Raw genomic sequence first — 18,161 nt, 5'->3', positions numbered from 1 at the left:
AAGCACATTTGGACAAGCCAGCTTCATTATGGTATAAGGTCCTTTGGACTGATGAAACAAAGGTTGAGTTGTTTGGTTATAAAAAAAAAAGGCATCATGGCAAAAAAACAGTGTTCCAATAGAAACCCTTGCTACCCACTGTAACGTTAGGTGGAGGTTCCATCATGCTTTGCCAATACTGGCACTGGGAATCTTGTTAAAGTTGAGGGTCGCATGGATTCCACTTAATATCAGCAGATTCTTGAGAATAATGTTCAAGAATCAGTTGGGAAGTTGAATATATGCCGGAGAGGGATATTTCAGCAAGACAATGATCCAAAACACCGCTTCACATCTCCTCAGGCATTCATGCCGAGGAACAATTCCTATGTGGTGGAATGGCCATCCTGATCCCCAGACCTGGCTTCATCAATCTGCAGGTTTACTAGTGGTTCCTAGAATTCATCAGAATCATCAGACTGCTCTCGTCCATTTTGGAGCTGAAAAACTAGTCCATGCATTTGTTACTTCAAGGCTGGACTATGGTAATTCTTTACTATCAGGAAGTCCACAAACTGTAGTTAAAAGCCTTCAGCTGATCCAAAATGCTGCAGCCAGAGTTCTGATGAAAATGAAAAAGAGAGATCATATCTCTCCTATCCTGGCTTCTCTTCATTGGCTTCCTGTTAAATCCAGAATAGAATTTAAAATCCTCCTTCTCACATATAAAGCCTTAAATGGCCAAGCTCCATCTTATATCAGAGATCTGATTGTTCCTTATGTTCCTAACAGAGCACTTCGCTCTCAATCTGCAGGTTTACTAGTGGTTCCTAGAATTTCTAAAAGTAGAATGGGAGGCAGGTCTTTTAGTTCTCAGGCTCCTCTCCTGTGGAACCAACTACCAGTTTTAGTCCGTGAGGCAGACACCCTGTCTACTTTTAAGGCTAGGCTTAAAACTTTCCTCTTTGATAAAGCTTATAGTTAGGGTGGCTCAGGTTATCCTGAGCTATCTCTATAGTTCTGCTGCTATAGGCTTAGACTGCTGGAGGACATAGGGACCCCCATTTCATCATTCTGCTTCATTCTATCTCTATTCTCCCACTCTGCAGAATCTGTTAGTTCAATCTCTAACGTTCTGCTCTCTCTGCTTTTTCTCATAGTAGCTTCATCTGGTCTGTTCCTGTTTGGCTGTCAGCTGTGCTGCTGCCATCAACACCTTTGTTTCTAGATGTTTGAGATCGGCCTGTTTTCCAGTGTAGTCCTGTTTCTCTGACTGTGACTAACTGGATGTGCTCTCTTCGTCCTCTGACATGGGAGCTGGCTCGGAGCTCGTCTGCCTGGCTGTGTGTTTCCTGGACGGGGCCGCCTGTGGAGCTGGTTGACAGTTGCCTTTTGTATCTATGCTTCTTTTTCTATGTCTGCTTCTGTCTCCTTGAACCCCAGTGGGCCTCAGCAGATGGCCGCTCACACTGAGTCTGGTTCTGCTGGAGGTTTCTTCCTGTTCAAAGGGAGTTTTTCCTCTCCATTGTCACTACAAGCATGCTTAGTGTGAGGGATTGCTGAACAGTCAATGGCTCTGTTCGAATTAATGGGCTGCGTCCTCAGAAGGCCAGATGCAAAGGACGATTACATCAAGGTCTTCTCGGATTTCAAGACTCCTCGTTATGGGGCCTACAAATTCGTCCTTGTTTTTGCCCGATTTGAAGGACGGGTCCGATGTATCGTATGTATCCTTGGTTTTCCCAGGATTCATTGCGAGACCAAGCAAGCCGACTGCTCCGTGATCACAGGAACAGTGGTGAATATTGGAAGTTCAGTTTAATATAATCCAAGTCAGTGAATAGTTCCGTCTGAAATGAATGAAAATAGTTGTTTCTGTTACTGTGTAAATATGTTTAGCAGCAACATCAGAGATGTGCAGACTGACAGCAGCAGGTTATTTATCTGACTAAGGTTTCTATCATTACATTTGATTTTATCTGTTCCTGCTCCCGGTGGGTGGAACCTTTATTCCACTCTGGATTCTCATGAGTCTTTGTTCACTTTATAATACAAAATTTTTTGTATTATACAGTTTTACAGTTTTGAAAACTTCAGAATTCATTCTTTTCCTGCTTTGTGTGTACATTCTCATGGTTGCTAAGCAAGATAGCCTATGGCAGTAAAACCCACCAAAGGGGGTTTGAATTCACAGCCAAAACTCTTCTACTCTCCTTATTTTCAAGGACTTCTAAGGATCCAGTCCAGGTAGACCGCGTCCTTGAAGGATGCAGCCCATGAATTGGAACAGAGCCAGCGAGTCGATGCAATCAGCTGGTTTTCCTAAGATAGAAAGCTTTGAATCAATCTGACTGGATGATCTGATGAACTGGAAAGTGACCTGAAATGACATGTGAATATGTGCTATAGAAATAAACTGAACAGAATTGAATATCATTGAACATCTGGGATGAATTGAAACAGGCTGTCCATGCTTGGCGACCATCAAACTTAACCGAACTGGAATTGTTTTGCAAAGCAAAACGGTCAAAAATCCCTTCATCCAGGAACTCATTCAATGCAACAGGAAGCAACTAGAGACTGCAAAAGAAAGATCTACAAAATATTAGTCTCTTTTTGCTGAGGTGCTAATATTTTTACACCTGTCATATTTTGTTTTAATGCGTACTGCACATTTTGTGTTAGTGCAATGAACCTCAAATATTACTGTGTCAATCAGTTATTAGATATATCAAACTGAAAAAGCTGGTGCAAACAGCTAAATATTTATAAATGAAATAATCAAGGTTAATAGGGGTGCCCAACCTTTTTCATGACTGTGTCTTTAACAAGAATATCTTTCATCTTATGAGCTAAAGTTTCTCAGGAGACAGTTTGTGACTGATTCAGAATTATACTATGAAAAAGAAAATCTGACGGATTAGAAACGATGACATGAGGAGCTGAAACATTGCTAACAACTAAATGGTAGGACAGACCTTCTCTGATCTTCAGCCATGATCAACCTGACAACCAGCAGCTCCATGAGCAAAAACACTTCAGTTAATAACGAACACAGGGTTGGAAAAACTGACATGAAACCGGAGCAGAACAGCCATCCCAAAAAGAAACCGGAGCAGAATGAGGAACCGAAGCAGAACTGCCATCTAAACAAGAAACAGGAGCAGAACGAGGAACCGAAGCAGAACGAGGAACCAAAGCAGAACTGCCATCTAAACGAGGAACCAGAGCAGAACTGCCATCTAAACGAGGAACCAGAGCAGAACTGCCATTCAGACAAGGAACCGAAGCAGAACTGCCATCTAAACGAGGAACCAGAGCAGAACTGCCATCTAAACGAGGAACCAGAGCAGAACTGCCATCTAAACGAGGAACCAAAGCAGAACTGCCATCTAAACGAGGAACCAGAGCAGAACTGCCATCTAAACGAGGAACCAGAGCAGAACTGCCATCTAAACGAGGAACCAGAGCAGAACTGCCATCTAAACGAGGAACCAGAGCAGAACTGCCATCTAAACGAGGAACCAGAGCAGAACTGCCATCTAAACGAGGAACCAGAGCAGAACAGCCATCCCAATAAGAAACCGGAGCAGAATGAGGAACCGAAGCAGAACGAGGAACCGAAGCAGAACTGCCATCTAAACAAGAAACCGGAGCAGAACGAGGAACCGAAGCAGAACTGCCATCTAAACGAGGAACCAGAGCAGAACTGCCATCTAAACGAGGAACCAGAGCAGAACTGCCATTCAAACAAGGAACCGAAGCAGAACTGCCATCTAAACGAGGAACCAGAGCAGAACTGCCATCTAAACGAGGAACCAGAGCAGAACTGCCATCTAAACGAGGAACCAAAGCAGAACTGCCATCTAAACGAGGAACCAGAGCAGAACTGCCATCTAAACGAGGAACCAGAGCAGAACTGCCATCTAAACGAGGAACCAGAGCAGAACTGCCATCTAAACGAGGAACCAGAGCAGAACTGCCATCTAAACGAGGAACCAAAGCAGAACTGCCATCTAAACGAGGAACCAGAGCAGAACTGCCATCTAAACGAGGAACCAGAGCAGAACTGCCATCTAAACGAGGAACCAGAGCAGAACTGCCATCTAAACAAGAAACAGGAGCAGAACGAGGAACCGAAGCAGAACGAGGAACCAAAGCAGAACTGCCATCTAAACGAGGAACCAAAGCAGAACTGCCATCTAAACGAGGAACCGAAGCAGAACTGCCATCTAAACGAGGAACCAGAGCAGAACTGCCATCTAAACGAGGAACCAGAGCAGAACAGCCATCCCAATAAGAAACCGGAGCAGAATGAGGAACCGAAGCAGAACGAGGAACCAAAGCAGAACTGCCATCTAAACGAGGAACCAGAGCAGAACTGCCATCTAAACGAGGAACCAGAGCAGAACTGCCATCTAAACGAGGAACCAGAGCAGAACAGCCATCCCAATAAGAAACCGGAGCAGAATGAGGAACCGAAGCAGAACGAGGAACCGAAGCAGAACTGCCATCTAAACAAGAAACCGGAGCAGAACGAGGAACCGAAGCAGAACTGCCATCTAAACGAGGAACCAGAGCAGAACTGCCATCTAAACGAGGAACCAGAGCAGAACTGCCATTCAAACAAGGAACCGAAGCAGAACTGCCATCTAAACAAGAAACAGGAGCAGAACGAGGAACCGAAGCAGAACTGCCATCTAAACAAGAAACAGGAGCAGAACGAGGAACCGCAGCAGAACTGCCATCTAAACAAGGAACCGGAGCAGAACTGCCATCTAAACAAGGAACCGGAGCAGAACTGCCATCCCAAAGAGGAACCGGAGCAGAACAACGAACTGGAGAAGAACTGCCATTCAAACGAGGAACCGGAGAAGAAAGAGGAACCAGAGCAGAACTGCCATCTAAAAGAGGAACCGGAGCAGAACTGCCATCTAAAAGAGGAACCGGAGCAGAACTGCCATCTAAAAGAGGAACCGGAGCAGAACTGCCATCTAAAAGAGGAACCGGAGCAGAACTGCCATCTAAAAGAGGAACCGGAGCAGAACTGCCATCTAAAAGAGGAACCGGAGCAGAACTGCCATCTAAAAGAGGAACCGGAGCAGAACTGCCATCTAAAAGAGGAACCGGAGCAGAACGAGAACCCAGAGCAGAACTGCCATTCAAACAAGGAACCGGAGCAGAACTGCCGTTCAAACGAGGAACCCGAGCAGAACCGTCGTCCAAACAAGGAACCGGAGCAGAACCGTCGTCCAAACAAGGAACCGGAGCAGAACCGTCGTCCCAACGAGGAACCGGAGCAGAACCGTCGTCCAAACGAGGAACCGGAGCAGAACCGTCGTCCAAACGAGGAACCGGAGCAGAACCGTCGTCCCAACGAGGAACCGGAGCAGAACCGTCGTCCCAACGAGGAACCGGAGCAGAACCGTCGTCCAAACGAGGAACCGGAGCAGAACCGTCGTCCAAACGAGGAACCGGAGCAGAACCGTCGTCCCAACGAGGAACCGGAGCAGAACCGTCGTCCCAACGAGGAACCGGAGCAGAACCGTCGTCCCAACGAGGAACCGGAGCAGAACCGTCGTCCAAACGAGGAACCGGAGCAGAACCGTCATCCAAACGAGGAATCGGAGCAGAACCGTAGCAGAACCGTCGTCCCAACGAGGAACCGGAGCAGAACCGTCGTCCAAACGAGGAACCGGAGCAGAACCGTCGTCCAAACGAGGAAGCGGAGCAGAACCGTCGTCCAAACAAGGAACCGGAGCAGAACCGTCAGCCAAACGAGGAACCGGAGCAGAACCGTCAGCCAAACGAGGAATCGGAGCAGAACCGTCAGCCAAACGAGGAATCGGAGCAGAACCGTCAGCCAAACGAGGAACCGGCGCAGAACCGTCGTCCAAACAAGGAACCGGAGCAGAACCGTCGTCCAAACAAGTAACCGGAGCAGAACCGTCGTCCAAACAAGGAACCGGAGCAGAACAGGAGCAGAACCGTCGTCCAAACAAGGAACCGGAGCAGAACCGTCGTCCAAACGAGGAACCGGAGCAGAACCGTCGTCCAAACAAGGAACCGGAGCAGAACCGTCGTCTAACCTCTATGTCTCCTCATGGCTAAATAAAATCTCACACACCATTCGTTCACATTTGTTTTTTTTATAATTCACATCTCAGTAAAATCTACTTCAATACACTGAAAGTACAAGAAAAAAATAGTATATTATACTTCAAATGTGGAACTTTTTTCGTCTTTACATGGATGCAGACATCCTAAGGTTCCCTTTTAAGGAAGAGTAGAAAAAGAAGAAGCGCGGGGGGGTCGGTGCTGAGGACCAACTGAAGGCTGACTGCAGCTGTTCCCTCTGTCGGCCAGCAGGGGGCAGAGTCTGATCAGATAAACTTTCTCCTTCAGGCTTTGCATAGTGTTCTGAGTGGAACAGCAGGGGGCGCTGTGGAGCTAACATGAACTGAGTATCAAAAAGCTTTTTACATTTCATTTTACATTTCAGAGTCTGTGATGGGGGTAAAAAAAAGAACAAATTCATTTACAATCCAAGGCCGCCCATGTTGGGGGGGCAATCAGGAAGCAGCTCTTAGCTACAGTGGGTGGGGCGGGGGGGTCTGGGTGTCCTTCACTTCCTGAGCAGTGTCCACATTCACTAGAACCCCCGGTCCGACCCGGGCCTTCAGGACGAAGGTTCCTCAGCTGGCGCTGGGCTGGACAGCGGAGGCGGCTCGGCGGCCTCTGCCTGGGCGGGAGCCGCCTGGCTCACCTGCAGGGACAGGTGAGGCAGAGGCTGGGCCACGGCGGCCGGTTTGGCCAGGATGAGCTGGGGGGCGGTCCGGCCCGGGGCCAGCTGGACGGCGGTCGGTTTGATGGCGGTCTGCGTGGCGACAGGCTTAGCCTGGATGATCTGGGTCAGCTGGCCGGGGGGGCTAGTCTGCATCAGCGTGGCCAGCTGGTTGGCTGGGATGGTGATGATGGTGATCTTCTCCCCCGCCTTGGAGCCGGCCGGCAGCATCGTGGGCAGCGCCTGGATCACCAGCTTGGGCGCAGCACTGCTCACCGGGACCCCGGAGGCGGTGGTGAGGATGGGGGAGGAGTTCAGCGTAACCTGACCCAGAGAGTTGGTCATGACCAGCGGCACGGCGCGGATGGGCCTGCAGGACAGAAGCACAGGAAGTCAGCGTTGCCATGGTTCTACTCTGACCTGGTTCTGGAGGCGACTGGCAGACCTGGTGGCGGCGCTGCTGGGGATCACCGTCACGTAGGTCTGCTGAGGCTGCGAGCTGGCCGGGGAGCTGGAGCCCAGGCTGGCAGGGCTCTGCTGGTGACCCGGGTGCGAAGTGGACATCATCACCTCGCTTTCCTCCACCTTCATCTCCATTCCTCCCTCGTCTTCATCGATCACTCGGATGTTTTTGGGCATTTCTTTAAACTGGTAGGCGAGTCGCTGACCCTCCACCTTGGCCAGGATGCCTCTCTGGTAGTAATACCTGCAGAGGAAGGCTCAGAGTCATCATCATCATCATGCAGAGGTGGCTGCTGAGGGAATGGGGTCGGCGCTGACCTGAGGGCCCGGCCCATGGTCTCATAGTTCATGTCTGGCTTATTCTTGTGCTTCCCCCACAGTCGGGACACGGCTTTGGAGTCGACCAGCTTGAAGATGCCTTTGTCCCTCTGCATCCACTTGATGTACCTGGGACAGGTGTTCTTATCCTGCAGCAGCTCCAGCAGGAACTCCCACAGATACGTGGTGTTTCCTGGGGAACGGACACAGCAGCATCAGAGCCTCAGAACGGACACTTCCTGGACAGACAGGAAGTAAAGACCAACCTTTTCCTTCCCTCGGCCTCTTCTTGATGCCCAGGTCGTAGGAGCCATTGGAGGCAGGCTGCTGTGTTCTGGGTTTACGCCCACCTGCACTCAGCAAACACATTGGATTTCAGAACAAAAAATTATAGACCTATATCCAATCTTCCTTTCTTATCCAAAATTCTTGAGAAAGTAGTTGCCAAACAAGTTTGCGATCACTTCCACCATAATGAACTTTTTGAAGAGTTTCAGTCTGGCTTTAGAGCTCATCATAGCACTGAAACAGCTCTGGTGAAAGTCACTAATGATATTCTCATGGCCTCAGATAATGGACTTGTATCTGTGCTCGTCCTGTTGGATCTTAGTGCTGCATTTGATACAGTTGACCATAATATTCTTTTAGAAAGACTTGAATATTTTGTTGGAATTAAAGGAACAGCACTAGACTGGTTTAAATCTTATCTATCTGATCGAATTCAGTTTGTTCACGTTAATGATAGATCTTCAACACGCTCAAAGGTTACCTGTGGAGTACCACAGGGATCAGTGCTAGGACCAATTCTCTTTACTTTATACATGCTCCCAATCGGTAGAATTATTAGACAGCATGGGATTAATTTCCACTGTTATGCTGATGATACCCAGCTATATCTGTCTATAAATCCAGATGAAGCTAACCCATTACATAGATTACAGGCATGTCTGAAGACATAAAAACCTGGATGACTCTTAACTTTCTGCTTCTGAATGCAGACAAAACAGAAGTTATAGTCTTTGGACCAGAGTCTCTGAAAAAGAAACTGATTAGCCAGTCACTTCATTTGGATGGGATTAAACTGATTTCAGATAATAAAGTAAAAAATCTTGGTGTTATTTTTGATCAGGACCTGTCATTTAAATCCCATATCAAAGAGGTTTCTAGAATTTCCTTCTTTCATCTGAGGAACATTGCAAAAATTAGAAATATCCTGTCCAGGATTGATGCTGAGAAACTAGTCCATGCATTTGTTACCTCAAGGCTGGACTATTGTAATTCTTTATTATCAGTAGGTGGCCTCATGGAAGTTTTTAAACTAAAAATCAATGAGACAAAATTTGCATGTATATAATCTTGTAAATTTGCTAGATTTTCTTCTCATTTTGCATGTTTAAAATCTTGAAATGTGAATGTTTTATTCTCCTGACTGTTCTACTTGTTTCTCTGTGCATCTTTATCTTGTAAATATGCCACATTAAACTCAGGTTGTCTTTCAATGGCCATGATACGCCGTCCAACCATCTGATTGTTCCTTATGTTCCTAACAGAGCACTTCGCTCTCAATCTGCAGGTTTACTAGTGGTTCCTAGAATTTCTAAAAGTAGAATGGGAGGCAGATCTTTTAGTTATCAGGCTCCTCTCCTGTGGAACCAACTACCAGTTTTAGTCCGTGAGGCAGACACCCTGTCTACTTTTAAGGCTAGGCTTAAAACTTTCCTCTTTGATAAAGCTTCTAGTTAGAGTGGCTCAGGTTATCTAATGTAGAAAGTGGTTATAGATCAGTGCTTTTTTATGTCTCCTTGAACCCCCGGTCAAAGTTTTTCCTCTCCAGTGTCACTGTATGCATGTTCAGTGGGAGGGATTGCTGCAGAGTCAATGGCTGGTTTTTCGCAGGTTGAAACTCCTCTGATGATCTGATTGAACCGTTTCTATAAACTGATGTGTTCTGGCCTGGAGCTCCAGAAATAAACTAATTAGAATAAAGAGATTAAATAAACGTAGAATTCTTTATTCATCTGGAGGTGGATGATTTTATGCAGTTAAGGTCCATATATGGAGTGAGCACGGGTTCTGTTTGCCGAGTCGGTCGGCCCAAACTCACCTCCTCTCTTCTTCTTGGCAGCGGGTTCGCAGTCGGCAGCGATGGGGAAGGCATCCTCCTCGATGGGTCCGCACTCCGTAGAGACCTCCACCACCGTCTCCATCATCACGTCCTCAGCTGGAAGGAGACACAGCGCCATAGAAACAGAGATTACGGGATGCCTCAGCTGCTCTGTTGGACCCAGCTCAGGCTCTGCTGCGTCCGGATCAGCCTGGGCGGTTCTGTTCATGATGAAGCGGACCTCTCGGACCGTTTACCTGTGCTGCGCTCGCTGTGGAGGCCTCCAGGAGACTCCATGTGGAGCAGAGCTTCTGCCGCCTCAAACGTCTTGTCGAAACACACCATGTCGTGGCCGCTGATCTCCACTGAGGAAGAGAACCAGACGGAACCGGTCAGAACCGTTCAGCCGCTGCCTTTTTCAAATGTTTACTTCCTGGTGTGACTCTGGGTTCCTCCCTTCTCGTTTCCTCTGACCGTCCTGCTCCGTTCCTGCCAGCAGGGGGCAGCCTGAAGCCAGAACTCACCGGACTCTGCCACCTCCGTCACCACCTCCTGCTCCTCAGCCACGTCCTGCATCAGGTACGTCCCGTCGTCGTACACCAGGACCTGGGCCGAGTAGCACTCCTCCACCTGGGCGCTGGGCACCTCCTCCACGATGACGGCGGGAGAGCCCTCCTCCTCCTGCACCACCACCCCCTCCTCCTCCTCCTCCTCCACCATGATCACCGCCTCTCCATCCTGCTCCACCACCTCCTCCTCCTCTTCCTCAGCGGGCTGCGGCACAAAGCGGACAGACAGGAAAAGGTTTTGTTTCTGCAGCCGCTCTGACATGAAGTCTGGGACTTTTCTAGATTCCCAGAGGAGCAGCTGGAGCTGAAGCAGCTGCAGTTTCCTCCTCCTGAGCCTCCTGCAGTCAGAGGAGCAAACGTCCCACTGGATGTTCAGTCACTGAGGAATGAAAGCTCCCCCTGTTCAGCCCTCAGCTGGTTAATAACCCATTAAGAGCAGCTTTAGCTCCGCTGGAAACTGGTGGAAAACCAGTCAACTTTACAATGAATCAGTTGAGTTTAGAAGGAATCGGCTCTTCTATAGTTAGAGGCTGCAAACCTTCAGGACAATAACCAGAATCAGCTTATTCTCTGGTTCAGCAGCTGAGGCGCTGCTGCTCCTTCCATCTCACATCTACAGCGTGGTTTGTTCATAAACGCATCTTAGAAGCTCAAACTGAGGCTTCTCTAACATCCATTATCATCATTAGGTGGGGGGTGGGGGGATGGGGGTTCCCACGCACAATATTTAAAAAGACTATGGCAGCCATCGAGTACAAATTCACATGAAGACATCAAGTCGTCTGCGTCTATTTCACTGAGAGTTTTATTTTTCCCACTTTGAATGCATCATAAACCCCTCCTCCAAACAGGATTATTTTCTCGCACTCTACAGCAACTGCTAAACTAAACATGGTGACAGCAGGTGCTTCAGCTGAACGATATGCGGCAGCGGTTTGGATTTCACGCCGCGGACGTCAAGCGAAAGGCCATCATTTTTAGGATGCGAAAAAGAAAAAGAAGGAGTATAAATTTATTCCACCAGCTAAAAAGTAATCCGCTGCAAACTCTGCATGTCAGCGTCTCCCTGCTCACCAATTAAAACGTTCAATCGGCTGTGAAGCCGATGGCGTTGGCCTCGTGTTTGAAGAAACGATCCCATAAGAGAGAAACAGGAAGCAATGGAGGGAAATCAGAGACGATATTTAGGACGTATCTAAGTGTTGTTTAGATGCTCTAATACCAGATGTGATGTTCAGATGTTTTACTAAACTTGGCAATGTTCTCAGCTTTATAACTTGTTGTGCCTCTTTCTAATCCCCAGCAGGTAAAGATCAGTGATAATAGATGCTCGGGTTTCTGGACAATATTTCCACTTTTGTTTTTTTGGGAGCTGAGGTCATTTTTTTTTTTATTCTGCATCAAAGAGCCTTTTTTATTTTCCATTTTATCTAGTATCGTGTGTTTTAGTTTCCATTCCTGTTTGGTTGCTGGGATCTTGTTAAAGGTCTAATCCTGACACCCAAAGACAGAATGTGGCAGAAAAGCTTTGATCTGGTTAAAATCAAATGTTTTCCATTTAAAACCAAAAATTTGAATGAGTAGATTTATTGTTTTTGAAGGTAATTTAAACATAAGATGATATATAGGGTGATTATAGCCCAATTATATTGTGATGTTTGATTATCTTCATATCGTCCAGCTCTAGATCTAGTAACAATTAGACTTAGACAACTTTTGTTATTTTCTAAACACAGAGTGAACAAAAAACTACATTTTGTTTACTGCAGCTTTCCAAACAGTAAATGAACGTTTCCATTATTGCAAAAAAATGCACTGATCTGGAAGTTTAGAGCATCTATGAGAGTTGGTCCATTCTGTTATCAGTGACGGACGATGCAGAGCAGGAGTGATGTAACGGAGGTCTGAGGGGATTTTTTTCTTAGCTGTCTTACGCCGCCTCCCAGAGCGCGGCTGCTACTTTTGTTGTTTATATCCGTCTAAAGCGCTCCACAGCTTTTTAAACGGTCAAGAGGAGCTGGATTTAAGAGTCCAGAAACAACATTTAGTGGCCGTAGCTCCAGCAGGCGCTGGCGGTGGTAGATGCAGGATCCATGCCTGATCTGTAGCTTTCTAATCAGACTAGTTTGTGTATTTGTTCGGAGCTGTACGAAAACGCCGCCTTCAGGCGCAGACATCTTGTTAATCCGATGAATCAATTATTTAAATATTCATCAGCTGATTTAGTAGAGGGTTCCCACAGCTTACGGCGAGTTAGATCCAAGACTTTGTAAGACTTTTTAATGTCGAGACCAACAGCGAGAGATTTACCCAAACATTTATTGAACATAAACCATTACTTTCTGGCCCAGTAGAAATGTTTCAAATGCTGAAAAACTTTCAATAGAGGAAGAAATCTAAAAGCAAATAACATCTATTTTAACAATTCCTTTGTTTCGTTCCCGACTCTTTAGCTCTGCTTTCATCGCAGGCGAACCGTCAAACATCATCCAGAGGTTTGTAGCTGCTGCTGGTGATGATGATGTGGAGGCGTTGCAGAGAGGAGGGAGAACACCTGCTGCTTTGATAATGACGCTTCGCACGTCTGTCTCCACTGCTTTGATTCCCACCGTGTCTCATCTACATTCTCTAGTTCTGGTTTTAGCCAGATAGAAAGAAGATTTTCATTATTTCACACTTCCCCATGTGGTCTAGATAAAAAGTTAGCGGTGCATCACCCCAAAAAGGTCCAGCAGCAGCATGGTTCTCATTGGTTCCGCTATTGGGATGGAACCAGCAACGGTTACAGCCACAAACATTGTTGTTTTTACGGCACTAGTGGCTGGTTTTTGGACAGTAGGCAGACAGGAAAGGGAGAATGAGAGGACCAGAGGTCGGACTCGAACCCAAGTCGGCCACATCGAGGGCCTCCGTAGATATTTTTATTGGAGAATTCGATGCCTTTAAGACTTTTTAAGGATCCATAGGAACCCTGTAGTGATCTATTAATGGTTACCTAGAGTACAGAGACTATATAACCTGCCTTTAGCCGACAGAGACCCACTTAGAGCAGCAGTTATGGAAAAATAGTTTAAAAATATATAAACATTTTGCATTTAAGATAAACTTTCTAACCTGTCACTCTGCTCCAGAGCTCCTGAAGTTTTAGTTTCATCTGGTTTAATTTCATTAAAATATCTTCATTAATGAAGCCTTGTCTATATGATTCTTAATGACTTCATCCAAACAGTAATGGACAGATTAATCAATTAGCTAAATAAAGATTAGCTGCAGCCCTGCTGTGGGATCATTTTCATGACTGTTGGTCCTACAGCCTGTGTTCCTCCATCCACTCTGCTACCGTCTGTGGGTTCATTGTAGCCAGCTGCTAGCTGTGTTAGCCGCTAGCCCAGCTTATCGCTACCCCATCCGTCCCATCCGCTCAGCCAGATATTCATTCGGGTCGCCCTTGATTTTAATTTGGAAAAAACATAAATTACATTATCCCTCCCTAAAAACAGTAGAAAAGCTAAACTATAACATGTTAAAGGTTAATAATTTATTTCTTGGGAGAAAAAAAATGCATTAAATTCCTTTGTTTTATCACTCTGTGACCATCTGTAGTGGAAATGGGATCCTACGCTACTTTCAGCAGCTAACTGTATCGGCTTTGGATTTAAACATAAATCTAGTCCGAGTAGATTTTTAGCTATTTTTTCCTTTCTTGTTATCCTTCTAGTATAAAGTGCGTAATGGTGAGATGGATAAATATCTGCTTGCACAGAGGAGCTCTATGGGAGAATTATCCTGCCATAATGCAAGAGCACATAATTTCAATTTGAGAAAAGAATTTCATCTTCTTGCACTCAAAACTTATAATGCTCACACTCCAAACATGCGCTCTCTCTCAAATATTTTCTCTTCTCTCTCAAATCTTTCTTTCTTCTCTCAGATTTAATGCTTCTTGCACAGATATTCTCTCCTCTCGCTTGCCTCCTTCTCTTCGCGCACAAACCGCGCTCTGCTCGAGTCTCAGATACGCTCGCATACCCGTAGGCTCTGCTTGCGGATTTTTTCTGCTCTCTCTCAGATTGCACTTGGATCGTCGCCTGCAACCTTTCCAGCCAATAGAACGACAGCTTAGGAAAGGGTGCGCTTGTTTAACCCTACTGAGTGTGCCTGTGCTACTACACCACTTATAAGAGCATCAGCTGAAACTGCTATTTAAAGTAGTTTAGTAGCTCGATTCAGCAAAGTTCAGTACGTATGGTTAACCCAAACAATTCTGAAGTAAGTAATTTTAAACAATTAGTGGTCTGTTATGTACAAAAGCAAAGAATCGACATATTAAATTATTATATTGATTATTATTATACTCTTACAGCAGTGTGTTGCAGTGAGCTTGACACACACGTTTTTGATTTATGCTCAACATTGAAGCGTGGTCTGAGCTACACACTGTGGGTCTAGATACGGCCGAGGCGGCGAGGAAGTGGGGGCAAGTTTAGTCCGACGAGGGAGGGACATGAGGGCCAAAAAGAGCGGAGATCCAGGTGGAAAAAGGGTCCCAGTGTTCTAGCGCTCAAACCTCATGAGTTGTTCTCCGCAATTTCGGTCATAAAAACAAAACAGACCGGCCTCCTGTCTGCAGCACTGTCTGCGGTCAGCTACAATTTAGGAGAGGAGCAGCGGAGCGTCTGTGGAGGGGGCGGGGACGTCTGGAGCCGAGGTATTGAATTGCACTCATCGCACTGATTTTGTGCAGAATTTTTGATGCAAGGCCTTTCAGATTCTATAACAATGAGGCATTATTATTTTTCAGTGAATGAGGTTTTAACAGGAATAGGTGGAGTGCAACTTTTCTACTTCTGTTATCTGCGGTTGTTTCTCAAATAAAATGCAAAACGATATTAGAGCTTTCATTGATTTAGTTCAAATTTAAAACATTGTTTAGCCTGTAAGGTATAAAAAAATAAAAATAAAGTAAACCAATTAATGGAATCGAATCGTATCGTGGGGTGTTCTTGAGTATCGAATATAATCGAATCGTTGGGTCAGGATATCGATACTGAATGGAATCGCCATGATGGATGTGATATACACCCCTACTCTGTTGGAAGCAATGTTAGTTGCTAGGCAACAGCGTCGAACGTCAATCAACCGGGGGAAGAATTTGCAATGCAATAGAGTTGTCAATCATCAGGGTAAAGTTAACCATATTTATTTTTTTACGTTTTTATTTTATTTAAGGAAAAGTCAGTTAACATGAGCAACATAAGATTAATGGAAATAAACTTCTTTTACTTTAAAATCTCAGAACCGTCAACATGACGGTAGTTCTAGCGTTAACTATAATATGATAGAACACAGCTTCATAAAATGTTTTATGGTTTTTGGGTTTAATGCTTTTTAGATTTTCTTTGTTAAACTGCTTCTGTGACATCATCATGGGTCATGCTCAGATTAGTACGGAAAAATATAATGAAACCATGTTTATCTGCATTTCAGTTGTTTATTTCATAACCATACACCATAACGTTAACACGAAAGGAAAACTTTCAACTTGAAAAGACACGGTGGTTTATTAAAACTCGTTATTTTTGGGGAGAGAGTTTTTGTCTCTTTTATAAAGTCAGATGTGAAGGAGAACCCTGGATGAGCTCCTCTGGACAGAGAAGGAGAGTCTCTGCTCCAACATCAGCAGCTTTGAGCAGAAACGATATGAGCAACGTTTCAATTTTAGCTCCTAACACTCCAAACTCTGGGCAGTTAATGATGGAGTCAATTTCATGACAACAAGAAATTTCTGGCAGGAAATGAGATGAGTTTCTCAACCAATTAACATTTTTAAAGAAATGGAAACCAAACCAATTTAAACTTTTGCTTCAATCATCATCATCGCTCCACCCAGAGCAGCTCGGACTGCGTCATCCAGTCTCCCAGAACAGAATTGGCGTGAGAGAAAAGCATCAGACTCACCTGCTGGGACTCCTCCACCACAGTAACATACTCCACTAGGTTTCCTCCTCCATCTGACACCACCACAGAGTTCATCACTCATTCCTGCCAAGAGAGGAGCAACAAGTCAGGAGGAGGAAAAGCTCCATCTGATATCAGAGATCTGATTGTTCCTTATGTTCCTCACAGAGCACTTTGCTACCCCTTTTTCATCATTCTGCTTCATTCTGTCTCTATTCTCTCACTCTGCAGAATCTGTTAGTTCAATCTCTAACGTTCTGCTCTCTCTGCTTTTTCTCATAGTAGCTTCATCTGGTCTGTTCCTGTTTGGCTGTGACTCCATCCTGGAGAGAAATATCAGCTGTGCTGCTGCCATCAACACCTTTGTTTCTAGATGTTGGAGATCAGCCTTTTTTTCAGTGTAGTCCTGTTTCTCTGACTGTGACTAACTGGATGTGCTCTCTTCATCCTCTGACATGGGAGCTGGCTCGGAGCTCGTCTGCCTGGCTGTGTGTTTCCTGGACGGGGCCGTCTGTGGAGCTGGTTGACAGGTGCCTTTTGTATCTATGCTTCTTTTTCTATGTCTGCTTCTGTCTCCTTGAACCCCAGTGGGCCTCAGCAGATGGCCGCTCACACTGAGCCTGGTTCTGCTGGAGGTTTCTTCTTGTTCAAAGGGAGTTTTTCCTCTCCACTGTCGCTACAAGCATGCTTAGTGTGAGGGATTGCTGAAGAGTCAATGAGTCGATGCAATCACCTGGTTTTCCTTAGATAGAAAGCTTTGAATCGATTTGACTGGATGATCTGGTGAACTGGAAAGTGACCTGAGATTAAATGTGTCGTGAATTGAAGCTATATAAATAACCTGAATTGAAGAGTGTGAGGGGGGAGTGGGGTCTCCTTTGACAGCAGAACACAACATTTCCCTGCTGAGATAGAAAACCCAGCACCTAAACAATGATCATCTGATCAGCCTTTAATGCTGCAGCGAGCTGAGCAGAGGGAGGGCTGCGGTTGACCATCAGGTCTAGGAGGCCTGGATCACCTGCTCTCCCTGAGGAGAGCCAGGCTGTGGCTCAGAGCTTCCCTGTGATGCTAAATGATCCTCTAAACAACAGCTTCAACTTCTGAACAGATCGGATTTTCTTCTTTTAAACCCAACATGTCAGCAGGAGATCCAGCGCAGGTGTAATCGGGTGACCGTGTCTGCAGGGCTGCTTCCTGACAGCTTTACTGTAAACAAACCAGAGATCCTGCTCTGCAAACAGGCAGCAACAGAAAACAAACAGCCTGCTAGCTCAGACCCGGGTTAAAATCATCATTCAGTAAAGGCTGGAGGCTGTGAGGATGTCTGGAGCCCCCGGCAGGTCCCATCAGCAGCTAATGTTTACCTTCTGAGCGGGATGGGAGCTCCACAGCATCCGGGCTACATTAGCTGTTAGCTCATCACTGCCCGTTAAAGCAGAAAACATCTGGAAATCACAGCAGCTGCTTTTCTCTAGGAACAGCGACCTGAGCAGCTTCTCAGAGCTAGCAGGCAGCTAGCCTCTAAACGCGTTTAAAGAAAGTCAACGTTCAGAGTCTATAAGGAGCAACAACAGGAAGCTTTAATGGTGATAAAAGCCCGCAGGACTTTCCTTCTCCTACCTTGTTTTGCTTCTGTTAGCGGGAAGTGAGCTCCACTGCTAGCAGCAGCTAGGCCCCAACTTAGCCTCTGTTAGCCGACTTTACGGGACCAAATACTCCCTTCCGCCGCCTCTGCGGATAGTTCCCCAGGCCTCGGTGCCGCGGAAGTCCGAACCCGGGACCCTCTCAGGGCGCTGGAGGTTAAACCCGCGGGTCGATGCGCCTCTCAGGGCTCCGAGTTGAGCTTCTGCTTCCGATGGAGTCCTGATAGCCCGTTAGCTTTCCGGTGTGCCGCCTCTCTGCTACAAATGATCCGACGGGTCAAAGCACACCGCCCTGACGTCACACGCACAGAAGCGCAAACTGCTCTAAATTTGGGCAGAGG

General features: G+C 46.2%; 3 protein-coding genes across 4 annotated transcripts; 1 reads left to right on the top strand and 2 right to left on the bottom strand.

Moving 5' to 3' along the window:
* The first annotated feature begins 2,975 nt into the window (after positions 1-2,975).
* LOC119773486 (involucrin-like) lies at positions 2,976-4,917 on the top strand. The gene is made up of 2 exons (XM_038270456.1): positions 2,976-4,870; positions 4,905-4,917. Exons 1-2 carry the CDS (start codon positions 2,976-2,978, stop codon positions 4,915-4,917), a joined length of 1,908 nt encoding a protein of 635 aa, XP_038126384.1.
* On the bottom strand, positions 4,914-5,652 carry LOC119773485 (skin secretory protein xP2-like; the record flags this gene model as incomplete). Its single annotated transcript, XM_038270455.1, has 2 exons — positions 4,914-4,943; positions 4,987-5,652. Coding segments are annotated over 2 exons (696 nt in total), but the record flags the coding sequence as incomplete, so codon positions are not given.
* A 457-nt stretch (positions 5,653-6,109) lies between these two features.
* On the bottom strand, positions 6,110-18,119 carry elf2a (E74-like factor 2a (ets domain transcription factor)). Of its 2 annotated transcripts, XM_038270459.1 has the most exons (9): positions 17,798-18,119; positions 16,175-16,258; positions 10,172-10,421; positions 9,905-10,012; positions 9,648-9,764; positions 7,810-7,893; positions 7,544-7,736; positions 7,209-7,469; positions 6,659-7,133 (listed from the first exon to the last, which is right to left on the bottom strand). In XM_038270459.1, the coding sequence occupies exons 2-9, from the start codon at positions 16,247-16,249 to the stop codon at positions 6,659-6,661; spliced, it is 1,563 nt and encodes a 520-aa protein (XP_038126387.1). In that variant the 5' UTR covers positions 16,250-16,258; positions 17,798-18,119. The 2 variants fall into 2 exon arrangements, with proteins under 2 accessions (XP_038126388.1, XP_038126387.1); XM_038270460.1 differs by lacking the exon at positions 17,798-18,119 and having other exon boundaries at positions 6,110-7,133; positions 16,175-16,249.
* Between the last annotated feature and the right edge of the window lie 42 nt (positions 18,120-18,161).

The sequence above is a fragment of the Cyprinodon tularosa genome, unplaced genomic scaffold (assembly GCF_016077235.1).
Source record: "Cyprinodon tularosa strain WSP-4 unplaced genomic scaffold, ASM1607723v1 ctg760, whole genome shotgun sequence".
Lineage (NCBI taxonomy): Eukaryota > Metazoa > Chordata > Actinopteri > Cyprinodontiformes > Cyprinodontidae > Cyprinodon > Cyprinodon tularosa.
This window is presented reverse-complemented; position numbering and strand designations above follow the sequence as displayed.